Source organism: Quercus suber, unplaced genomic scaffold, assembly GCF_002906115.3.
Source record: "Quercus suber isolate HL8 unplaced genomic scaffold, Cork oak 2.0 scaffold_79, whole genome shotgun sequence".
Taxonomy (NCBI): domain Eukaryota; kingdom Viridiplantae; phylum Streptophyta; class Magnoliopsida; order Fagales; family Fagaceae; genus Quercus; species Quercus suber.
In genome coordinates, this window is record NW_027069544.1 from 1,154,955 (window position 1) to 1,167,735 (window position 12,781).

The window sequence follows — 12,781 nt, forward strand, 5'->3', positions numbered from 1 at the left end:
CAAACTTCACGCTCTCCATCACAAACTCCATCCATAATGACTCACAAACCCACCAATGCTAGAATACTTTAGTATCTTCATTTGTGGTGCCCACCCCTCGATATAACCATTCCCCTATCTCCGACCCTTTCAAGAAAACCTTTTGGAAGTACCATTTGAATTATGTCTAAAATCAAGGATCATTAATTGTACTTTATTCTTTTCTAATAAATAGATCCTCATAACTTAACCTTTATATATACACAGACCATCTCAAGAAAGACTATAACCAAAATCCTTTTTATCGGGCATTAACATGGAGCCACGTGTTAGATTCTACTACAAAATCATGTCATTACTAACGCATTATCAAGAAAGAAACCCAGTTTATTCCACCATTTTATAAAATACCATAATCATATCAACTACTTGGGCGGTTGGGCCATTTCAAACGGTTCACCACCATTATTCAATAATCAGCAGGATGACAACCAGAATTGGTGCCTAATCATGCAGACCATAAGAATTTGTTCACAAAGAAGCCAACGAAGAATTTACATGGAGACTTTTGTGACTACTGATAATAGTGGAGAACCTTACTCCAATTGCAATGCATAGCAGAAAAAACTGATTGTATGTTCTTTAGAATCAAGGCTTTTTGTTTAGTCAATAAATAGTATCAAACTATACAAACAAAGCAATTCCAGCTAAAAGCTGGATCTGATGTAACTAAAGCAACTATGAAATGATGAGCAAAGAATTACAAGTATACGCTGTTATTGGCAAGCAAACAGAAAAGGATGTCATACTAATAATAAAGGAACATCGTCAAAGAAAGGCATGTTCTTCTGCTGTAGCTCTTGATAATCCTCTGATCAAGAATTCTTTGGATCAAAAGGCTCACAATCAGGAAGAACTAAACCTTGTTTTATGCGAACCATTCTCCTAGCACGCAGAACTTGCTTGGAAACAACTGGAAGCAGAAAGGTCTGATATTCTCTTAGAGCTGATTGTAAATTTTCTGCTCCACTCTTTGCAAGGCATTTGCCTAAAACTGTTGCTTCCAACATTGACATGTTCGTGCTTCTTAGACCATGAGGAGTTGTGGGGTGAGCTGTGTCTCCAACTAATACCACGTTGTCCCAAAAGATTTGTTCCAAGGGATTAGTATCATATATCAAATTCAAAAAGGGATCCTTTGTTTCTTGAATGACTCACGAACTCAGGAACCCAAACCTTCTCTGCTTCTTGATGCATCTTCTGAATCATCTCACTGCTCACTTTCATGGTTACTGAGTTTCTCTAAATACATTTTAATTAATATATCAGCTCTAGTTGACAGCACCAAAAAGTCTCAAAGCAAAAGAAATTTACCACTGGGATTTCATATATCTATTTTGATTTTTTTTTTTGAATGGTTCTATTATGGGTCAAGACCAAAAGCTATGAAGCTGCTATGGCATGGGATGAACAGCATTTAACAACTATTTAAACCAAGTGTCCTACATGTGCCTAAATGAATGCTTGCCCTTACTGACGCAGGACAACCAGAACAAAAGCTAAACAATAGAAAAATAAAGGGATATGACCTAGGAGTCAGCACCTAGGCCTTGCTTGGAGTCAGCACCAAGCGGGGAAACCACTAGGAGTCAGCACCTAGGGTAGACCTGGAGTCAGCACCAGACCAAAGAAAGACCAAACGCCCATTGTTTTCATTCATCAAAAATATCAGCTATCTCCTCAAGGAGTACAATAAGTTGCTTATAAAGGATTGCTAAACCCTAGTTCTAATTGGCTAGGAAACCCTAATTGCCTTATTACAAAAATAACCTTACTTCTAAATTAAAATACTAAAAGCCCAATAANAAAGGATATGACCTAGGAGTCAGCACCTAGGCCTTGCTTGGAGTCAGCACCAAGCGGGGAAACCACTAGGAGTCAGCACCTAGGGTAGACCTGGAGTCAGCACCAGACCAAAGAAAGACCAAACGCCCATTGTTTTCATTCATCAAAAATATCAGCTATCTCCTCAAGGAGTACAATAAGTTGCTTATAAAGGATTGCTAAACCCTAGTTCTAATTGGCTAGGAAACCCTAATTGCCTTATTACAAAAATAACCTTACTTCTAAATTAAAATACTAAAAGCCTAATAACTAAAAGCCCAATAAACTAATAGGACCTAAAACATAAAAATACAATGGGCTTGCAAACATAAGTAATACTAAATAATAATCTTCTTGTGTCTCCCTCATCACTTATCCATGAATATAAGCCTTGCTGATTCAACTTGTATGCCCCTATTCTTATAAAGCCACTAAACCATACAAAATTATAATTAATATAGAATTGGATGTATCAAATTGGATGAAAGTAAGCAATCACCTTGAGTTCAGGCTCGGGTTGGTTGACATACCAAATCCAATTAAGCCTTTTGTTTAGAAGCTCGTAAAACACACTGTGGGTGCCAGAACCTAAGTCGAAGTACAAACACTTTCCCAGTTCAAGATATGCCCTATAGATGCCCTCAATAGTCTCTGAATTTTCATTTCCTGAAAAATCAAAAACCCCTCTCCAAGCTCAATAACTTGAATACCTTCAAAGGAATATTTTCATGACCAACTTCAAATCATAAGCAAGAAATCAAGAAAAAAAAAATTAAATAAGCAAATTTTCATTAGTTTTTAGTTAGAAACCTCAATTTAAGGCCAGGAAGAAAACTCTGGCGGATGGAAGAGAGGCTCCCATCTGCTGCAACAAGTATATTACACACTATTTCAATTTCCTCATCAGTTTGTAGAACTTTAGCCTTAATCTTGACAGATGTCCTGTCATCAGAAATTCAGAAAGAGAGGAAAAGGTGACCCCATAAAAGCACGTTCAGGGGCAACACATTGTGAAGAAGGCCATGGAGATCAGCCCAATGTGCTCCTCTAAAATTGAAGTTATTATCTCTTGTCAGTGTCAACTGATCTTCTTCTCACTATCTGTTGCTTGGTTCTGTTTTCAAACAAAAATCCCTAAGGTGGCATGAAAACTAACTGTATTTTGATTTTGAAGTCCTTTATTTGTCTGTAATTTTTCACGTGAGAACATTCTTGAATCAAAACTTCCATGGTTTATTCTAAAGATAAAGAATCAAAAGGTGGCAGGAGAATTAAGTAACTGCTTGTGGTTGGCATTGCAGAGTTTCTTTTACCTGCTTTTTAACTATTTAACTAATGACATCCTAACTATAGTTACTGTTGATTAATTTTATGACTTATGATAACAATTCCTTGAATGAACACTGGCAATGAAAGTTTACAAAATTTTATTTATTTATTTATTAGTAAACCTGATGTAAAAACAACTGAGCTCTCAGACCAAAATTGATGCAAAACAACAAGCTCTAATACCAAAATTTGATGCAAGACAAAACCAAGAACAGAAATTGAAAAGAAAAATAGCAAGATTGCATCACCTGAGATTGCCTGATCCTAGACAATCAAGAGAAAAATAAAAGAAGAAAAAATTTACAAAGAATCAGCACTTAGGGGTTGCCTAGAATTAACACCAAGGAAGAAAACTAAGGCATCAACACCTAAGTTCTTTTTTTTTTTTTTTTTTTTTTTTTTTTTTTTTTTGATAATAAACCATAACTCAATACTTCATACAAAGATTTATTTTTTTTGGTTTGTTCAGCTTGCATGTCAAGTATTTACAGAATTGCTGACAAAAAAATAAAGCAATTTTAAGCATAGACGGCAAAGTAAAGTACCAGTACCATGTCAATAGTGAGTGGCAAAGTGGAATGGTGGAGAAGCTCTGGCTGACCAAGCCAGGATTGAACGAGTCTCTGAGCCAGAGGGTCGAGCCCAAGTCCAGCTCCGGTGGGGCTTCCCTTAATGGGTTCGCAAGTTTTGTCAACCACAACAACATCCCACCCAGCTAAGATTAGTGCGTGTGCATATGACATGACACTCCTGCCATGCTTCCTCCCACCACTACTGCTTTAGGCTTCATATATCTCTCTCTCTCTCTCTCTGCAGTCTACTCTTATTATTTTGAGGAAATGAATTGGAAAGGATATACTTTTGTTAATCTGTGGACAAAGAGAAAGAGGAATTCAAAGTCAAAAGACAACATCTAATGTTTGATTCACCAACTTCAAGAAGGCTGAAACCTTTTGCTGCATATCCTATCCTACAAATAATAAGAGACTTTCATAAATTTCTTTTTCTTATTTTATTTTCATAAGAAATTTCAATGGTAAGTTATTATTAATTCTAATTTGAATTCACTAATGAAATTACTTTTTATCCACAGTATCAACCTACCACTTTGTTGTGAAAGTATTCTAAAAATGTTGTGAACATAACATTTTTCGTAAAATATATAAATTAGCATTTCCTTCCAAAGGGTAAAGAATACTCTACCATTTGAACTATAACATTTTCAAAAAAAATTCTAAGTAATCCTCAGATAGAAATCTTTAATTGTCATGCCAAAAGGTATACAACATGGGATTAAAATCCAAAACGGAAGGAAAAAGGCACAATTGAACCGATTGATCAAACAACCCTAAGGCACTACCAACATTCCTAAAGCTTTGAGATTTGCATTGATCTCTCACAGATTTAAAGAACCAATTGAGGTTTTCCACATCTTCACTACTAATATACATGAAAAGAAACTCCTTATAGATTGACTAGCAAAGCATTAAATTATGAAACCAAGTACCTAATGTTGAAAGACTAAAAGCCTTCATACAAGTTGTTCTATATGTTGAAAAACTACTCCCTTGCATACGCTAAATAACCATGCAACTATTTATCCTAACTACCTTCCCAAATGGACCAAATTATCCCTATACATGAGAACCCAATTCCAGCCATCAAAACAGTGTTCCCAACTTGCCAACACATATTAGCAACTATCAATGAGGTGTTGTAGGAATACAGAGCTTAACAGAGCATGATAGGCTGATTGGCACACAGCACTTTAGGTCAAAGCTTTTGTGTTGAATTTAGTGTCGTTCGACACTGATATCCTGGACCAAAGTGTTGTTCAGCACTCTTGATCAGGAACCCAATTTTCCAGTCCCGCCTTCATTCATCAAGTCAGTTTGAGTTTTGGGTTGAGTTCCTTTCAAACTCCATAGAGACTAAAGTTCTCCTTCGTGGCTCTCTCATCCAATAATTCCTTATGAGGATCTACCATGATGTACCCAATGATAGTTAAGTTCATTTTTAGAGCCAAATCTTCAATTGCTTCTACTTGGAAACTCCAATGACACCCAAACCAAGTCATTCCTAGAAGTATATACCTTCGCCATAAATGAAGTTCCGAATGATTTACTTGAGGGCAACGACTTGAGCTTGGATTAACAACAAACTCATCCAACCCAAATAATTTGAGAGAATCTTTTTCAGTTAAAAATCCTAAACAAAAATAAAGTTTTGAAGGAAAGTTAACCTGAGCATTTGTCTTTCTATTTTAGCTAGAGAAAAGTTAAAAATATTTTTTAATCATAAATTATTACAGATATATTTTCAAATGTTTAGATATATTAATTAATTATTATGAAAATCAGTGTCACCTGCAAAATTCTAAGCAGCAAAAGAATTTGTAAAATCCAACTACCTATAACTACAAACAAGCAGCTCATTATATAATAGAACGATGTTAACAATATAGCAAAAGAATACCAATGGTAGGAAGGGTGGTCCCAATCTCTCCCAATTTTAGATTGTACAAAATGGTAGTCTTGCTCACTACATGAAGACCCACCATTAGAATACGCATCTCCTTGGCAAAAGGCCTGCTGAAAAGCTTGGTGAAAGAGAACCCCATCTTTTATCTCAAGCTGAATTCCCAAAATCACAAGTCAAAAACCAAATCAACCTAACAAGAAAACACTCATACATAATAATTATCTCATTATAATGATTTTGTAGTAACCTACAGCACAACTTTTATAAACCTTGTTGTATATTTCACAAGACCTATGGGATTATCTATATTATACTTGACCAAACATGACATCACTAGGTTAACCTTGTGTATTTCAAAAAGATAGTTTTCTTTAAGCATAACATCACTAACTAAAACTAAGAAACCTAACCTAAGTTAGGCTAGGAAATCACAATCTACAAACAACAAAATGAAATTACAAAAGCTCCAAAAGAATTAGCTCTTTGGGTCCATGACATGTAATCAATCACTAGCAAATGAACTATTCTTCAGCTATATGATTGCAAGTTGGGAGTTTCCAACTCAATTCATTTACTTTAAATCGTAAATGTCAAAATGATTATACCTTGAAGTTAATTTTATATTGCACTAAAACCTAAGTTGCCTCTCTCTTAGACAATTCAAGGAGAAGCACATACAAAATTATCAGCTAACTCCTTGAGTTGATAAACCAACCAAGCTAGACTAACAAAATTTGACTCGAGTCCACTGCACAAAAGCACCACAAGGCTTATAAGAGGTGGAAAAAAGGCAGGGGAGGGGGGACTCAATTTGCATAAATGCAACTCCAAAACTTAATTTCATTGGAGGGAACATTTATTATCATTAATTCCACTAGCTAAGGTACGCATAACCACACAAAAAATGCCAGATTTTAGAGCAACAATATTTAGCATTAACCTTAAATAAGAAAAATTTTTGAAACAACTATCCAGGAAAATAGGTTCCAACTTCCAAGCAACAACATGAGTGCACAATGAAATCACAACAAAAGATAGAACAGTTAAAGGTACAAACAATCATGCATACATAAATGAAATAAAAAATCATCTTTAGAAACTATAAAATTTAGCTGAAATGATACACATGTTTTAAAGATTGGCATATGATGGATAAAATATGAAACTTGTCCTTGATGTTGAGAAACTAAAAAACCTTCACACAGGCTTCTGGAAAAATTCTTGAATGTTCTTATCTACTTGATTAGATGACAGCAAGTCAAATAACATGTTTGCAACTGTTGCATTTGCTGAAAAACCCTTGTCAACCATTATTTCAAGATATTTCATCGCCTTTGATGTCCCATTGTGTTGCAGTAACCCTTGGATTATTGTATTATATGTGCAATTGTTAGGTGAACAACCGCTCCCATCCATTTTCTCAAATATCTCACTTGCTTCTTCTATCAGTCCCTCTTTGCAAAGCCCTTTGAGCATTATGGTGTAAGTTCGAATGTTGGGTTGCAATCCTTTTGCAGGTAGACTATAAAAGAGTTCTCTTGCAACTGTAAGATTCCCGACATTACACAAACCATCAATCAAAATGCTATAAATCACAATATTGTTGCCCAACGTTTTGTCTTCCATCTCAAGAAACACTTTTATTGCCTCAACAACTTGTCCATTCTTACACAGGCCATCCAACAAGATAGCATAGGTTAGGGGATCTAGAAGTTGGCCATATGCCTACATCTTAAGAAATAGGTCTAGTGCAACCTGAGGTCTCCCCACTCGACAAAACCCACCTATAAGAGTGTTATAAGTCACAATGCTGGGAGCCACTCCCTTGTTGGACATTTCATCAAAGAGACTCCTTGCTTCATCAATTCTTTTATTTTTGCAAAATCCATTGATTAATATGTTATAGCTAAACACATCAGGTGAATAACCTCTCTCAACCATCATATTGAATGTTTTGATAGCATCATCCATTTTGCTTTGTAAACAATAACCATCAATCAAAGAGCTATATATGACTGTGTTAGGCCTGATTCCTCTTTCAATCATCACATCAAAAGCTTCTTTTGCCTCTGTCAGCATTCCCTCTTTGCAAAGTGTGTCCTCCAATATGTTGAAGGTCCTCACACTTGGCACAATCTTCCTCTGTGCCATCTCGTTCAACAAAGTAGTAGCCTCTCTCCACCTGCCGAAATTGCATAGGCCTTGAATTAAGGAATTGTAAGTGATAAGGTCCGGCTGAATGCCTTTACTCATCATTTTAGTCAGAAGGTTCAAGGCCTCAGTTACCAACCTATCCTTACATAAACTGTCAATGATTGTGCTATACGCTGTCAGACCAAGCTCAAAATTCCCCTCTTCCATCTTCCTAAGCAACCTAATAGCCATACTAGTGTGTCCAATCTTACACAGACCATTTAGTATTGTTCCACAAGTAACTGCATTAGGCTTATACCCATTCTTCTCCATTTCTTCTACCAACCTCACAGCTCCAGCAATGTTTCCTTGAAGACAGAGCCCTTTGACAAGGGTGTTTAGAGTAATAAAGTCTGGGTGATAACCAAGTTTCAAAATTGTTGCCAAGACAGAAAACCCAAAATCTAGATGGTTCAAATGGCAAAAGCAGTTAACCAAAATATTAAGAGTATAAACATCAGGAGAGATACCAAATGATTCGATTCGTTTAATTAGAGAAATGGCTACTGGGTAATGCTTCAATCTTGCAATGGCTCCCAAAATGTGAGTAAAATCGTCAATGGAAGGCAAAGGGCGCATGTGAAGCATTGTATCAAACAGGTCTAAGGCATGATCAACATTCCTAAGGCTTCTAGATCTGCATTGATCTCTAACAATTTTCAAGAATTGATCTTGATTGTGATTGTGATTGTGATTCCGGTTTTTTTTTTAAGCACTAGCAATACTAGTGGAAGTAGTAGCAGTAGCAGTAAGAGTAGAATAACAATAAGAACGAAAACAAGTGTGGGAAGTACGAAGCAGCGAACCCATTTTCCTGAAGATCCAGCAACCAATTCGGCAGACGAAATCAGAATGAAACTATAGAGTTTGAGAATTGAGAAAGAGAGAGATAAAAATAGAGAATCGGTTCGGTTCGGATCGGGTCGGTCAATTTTGAGGGCAGTTTACTTGAACTAAGCTACTGATCAGTTATCTCATGGTGAGAGAGAGAGAGCATAAAAATATTGGGGAAGGAGGCGGCTGAAATGCCGTATTATTGATTGGGTTTTGGTGGCTTTTGGAATTTTGTGTACCTATTTAAGGCCTGTGTCAGTGACCAGAAAAAAAGAGTGGTTTCCCTCAAATAAAAAAATAAAAAAAATTGGCTTGCTTGGACTATCTTAAATGCAATGGATTTTATGTATCTGCGATTATTAATTAATGATCCATTGCTGCATAAGTGTAATTAATTATTATTTGCACCTATATATGCTCTATAATTAATTGGGGGTAACTGAGATTGTAAGTTTATTAATTTACTTATTATACGACAAAAATTAGATTTTTGTTTTTGTCTGGTAGTGGGGTTGAGCAGGCCAACTCAACTAGTCTCGAGATTTACTGTTCTTAGGCCTCTGTTTTTCTTTAATTAGTGTTCTGGAAGAGTTTAATGATATTAAGATTAATTAAAGTAGTAAATACTGGAATTCCTTGAGTTGACCGCATATTTAGGATGGAGGGAAAATTTTTAATTATTATATAAAATAAAATAAAAAACGAATACCATTATTTTGTAGCAAAAAAAAAAAAAACTGTGTTTTTATTTTATATATATAATTTTTATTTTGACAATCTAATTTATAAATTTGTAAATGTACTTTTGGTCTCTACATTTTGAGGTCATTTTTATTTTAGTCTATACTTTTTTATTTTACCGTTTTTAGTCCTTAAAATGAAAATGCGTTCCATTTTAGTCCCTACTGTTATATTATTAATAGAAATTGCCTATATGGCAAATGGAATGCACAATTGACAACTACAATGCTTACATGGCCATTAAAATAATAAAAAAAAAATATTTTTTAATTTACCATTTAAATAATGCCATGTCAGAATTTTAAATATTAAAAAAAGTCACATCAAAAAAACAATTAAAATACATTTCTAAACTTGATTTTAAAAAATAAATAAATTAAAATAAATTTCTTTTTTTTTTTCATTAATTTTTCGGAAGACATGTTCATGATCTTCTTCCCAAAACGTGGTTGTTCATGTTTTTCATGTTCTTAGCAAATTAATCCTTGTTTTATTTTCTTCTCTTTGTTTTTCTTGTATTTTCTCTACAACCAAACACATTAAAATTCAAAATTCAGTTCAAACAATAATCAACCAATATCAACAGATCTACATATCTGAAATTGAACCTAGAAACGGAACCTAGAAATTGAACACAAAAATTTGAACCCAGAAATTTGAACCCAACGTACACCAATCAAAATCAACAGACCTGCATCGTCTTTGTTCACAAAGTCAACACCAATCTCCAAGTTGGAAACCCACCAATCCAAATTAGAAACACAAAATCAGATCCAATTTGGAGACACAAAATCAGATCCAATTTGAAAATCAGCAAAAAGTAAAGTTGGGTTTTCTTATTTCAAACTGTTTGTTTGGGAAGACCCTATAGCCTGATGACACTTAGACCTAGACACAATAATCTATATATATATATATATATATATCTATCTAAAAGCTGAAGCGTAGCAATTATTGTTGCTACGCTCCAATTGAGCCACATCATCCACCCATTCCCATTTTCCTCTCATTTATTTTTCACCTTTTTATTTCCCCACTACTAATATCACTTTTTCTCTATCTCTTTATCTTATTTTTATTTTTGGCTTTTCTTATTCCCATCTTCTTATTATAAATTTGCAATTTTTTCTCCCATTTTATGCATATTTTCCAACACAAAAGGTTATCTCTCTCTCTCTCTCTCTCTCTCTCTCTCTCGATTTTTTTTTTAATTTTTTGGTAGATTGTTTTTCTTGCATCTCTACTTTAGATTGATTAATATTTGTGTTCTTAAGAACTCTACTTTTGGTTGATGTGATTTAGTTTTTGTGTTTTTTAAGTTGTTATATTTTTTTTCTTTTCTTTGATTTTATATATGTTATCATATTGCATTATGAAGATAATATATAAAGATATAATGTTATTCTATTACATAATATGACATAGATAATTTGGTGTTTATTACTATATCTCTAATTTTTACTCCTTTTCATTGAGAATTTTATGAGGTACATTATCTTTTAAAATTTGAGCAAAAAAAGACTAACTACAGAGTTAAAACTCAACAATAACGACAGTCGACAACTTACATTTGAAAATTTTCAATATATATTATGCATTGCAAAATAGAGTAAGCAGACAACTCACATCAAATCCACACATTTGTAGAATCAAAGATTTATTATATGAGTAGTACCCATCTAAAAGGATGCTTAGTTTGTTCTCTCTATACATTTGGTCAAGAACCTCTCAAGGATGTATCAATGAAGAGGAAGAGAGTAGAGGAATTTGAAGAGTCTCTTTGTGAAGATTGTGGATGAGGCAATCTTGTTTTTCTCTAGGGTTTCTCTCTCAAAATTCACTCTGGAAGCTCTCTATATTTCGTGAAAATGAGGGGTATTTATACTAGGGTGAGAATGGAAAGCGAAGAGTTAGTTTTTCCCAAACAGGGTGTTCTGACGACTTAACCTCGCGACTGGGTTGAGTCGCGAGTTCAAGCCGCGAGCTAACGGCCTGGCCAACTTGGAACTTTTATCCTACAGTGCAACAGCTGGCGTGACTTCAACTTTTGGCATGCTTGGCACGTGTGCAACTTCTGGCGGCTTGCAAGCCGCGAGCCACCCGCGAGATCCAGTCTCGAGTCTCTGTTTCTTTGCATAATCTTGAGCATAATCTTACAAGATTCCTACCTAAATACAGGGTTACTAATTGCTAAAATACAAGCAAATTTGGCACAGAATGAAGCCAACAAGATGGTTGATTAAATTCAACCTTACATTCGTTAAGGCCGAAACCTTTTTGGTGCTATCCTACATATTTGGACAGGGAGCATAGGAATACTCATCCAAATTTCTTATTCTTAATATTTTTTAATGAAAGGAAGTTTGGAGGGGAAACCATTTTCAACTAATGTTAAAATTTTTGAAAATTGAAATCCTCAATTTAGTGGACTGGAAAGGGTAATACTTAGTCAAATTCTAGACAGAGAGAAAGAAAGTGGATATGTGAGGTATCAATCCCCGTTGTTCTACCATTTGAGCTACATAACTAAATTAATTTTTTCTTCTTCCACAGAGAAACCCAATAGCTTTTCAATTCACAAAAGGACACGGAAAAAGGGTTAGTAGAAAGCATCACCTTGTATCTTTTCCTAGTATTCATAAAAATAGCCTTTCTCGGAGTAAGGAAGTTCATTGCTTACTCCACTGTGGTTTTTCTTCCCCTTTTTGGGTTTTCCACATAGATCTTGTTGGAATTATACTTAAAAAGTAATAACTCAAGAGAAACAAATATAATACATCTATCAATTAACAATTATATCATGTGCATATGCAATAAAAATCAACAATAAGATGTGAGAAATTTACATACTAGATTATGTTATTCAAGGACCTCACAAGCAATCAGGATGCTCTCCCCAGCTGGTCAGGATTAACAAGAGCTTTATTTTCTCTTTCACACCCCCTTGCAAGTGTGGCCTTGACAATATTTATAATATTCAGAAAGGACATGACCAGCCATAAAATCCTTCCTATCGTAATATTTGCTGTTGTTGTTGTTTTTTTTTTTTTTTAGAACCGATTATTGTTGTTGTTATTGTTGTTGTTGTTGTTGTTGCGTTTGCCGGAATTTGTTGTTGTTGTTATTGTGGCCGGAATTTTACTGCCGGAATTTGTTGTAGGAAAATAGCATTTTCCTAATTGAACCAAACACATAAAAATATTTTCCACCCCAATTTTCATAATACAACCAAACACTTAAAAATATTTTCCTTTTCCGGAAAATAGCATTTCCAGAAAATATGTATTTTCCGGAAAATATTTTACACGAAACAAACACAGCCTAAAAATTTCAACTTTTA

At 34.6% G+C, this 12,781-nt stretch overlaps 2 protein-coding genes and 1 pseudogene across 2 annotated transcripts; all 3 read right to left on the bottom strand.

Annotated features, from left to right (window-relative positions):
- Window positions 1-545: 545 nt before the first annotated feature.
- On the bottom strand, window positions 546-5,812 carry LOC112027214 (uncharacterized; annotated as a pseudogene).
- Window positions 5,813-6,870: 1,058 nt separating this feature from the next.
- Window positions 6,871-7,299, bottom strand: LOC136067612 (putative pentatricopeptide repeat-containing protein At1g12700, mitochondrial). The gene has a single exon (XM_065773745.1). The coding sequence runs from the start codon at window positions 7,297-7,299 to the stop codon at window positions 6,871-6,873; it is 429 nt and encodes a 142-aa protein (XP_065629817.1).
- Window positions 7,300-7,398: 99 nt separating this feature from the next.
- Window positions 7,399-8,454, bottom strand: LOC112027211 (pentatricopeptide repeat-containing protein At1g12775, mitochondrial-like). The gene has a single exon (XM_024059883.2). It carries the CDS (start codon window positions 8,452-8,454, stop codon window positions 7,399-7,401), a length of 1,056 nt encoding a protein of 351 aa, XP_023915651.2.
- Between the last annotated feature and the right edge of the window lie 4,327 nt (window positions 8,455-12,781).

What these genes read in the sequence shown, in the direction of transcription:
- LOC112027211 (XM_024059883.2), bottom strand. Translation starts at nt 8,454, where the DNA reads ATGCTTCACATGCGCCCTTTGCCTTCCATTGACGATTTTACTCACATT.
- LOC136067612 (XM_065773745.1), bottom strand. Translation starts at nt 7,299, where the DNA reads ATGGAAGACAAAACGTTGGGCAACAATATTGTGATTTATAGCATTTTG.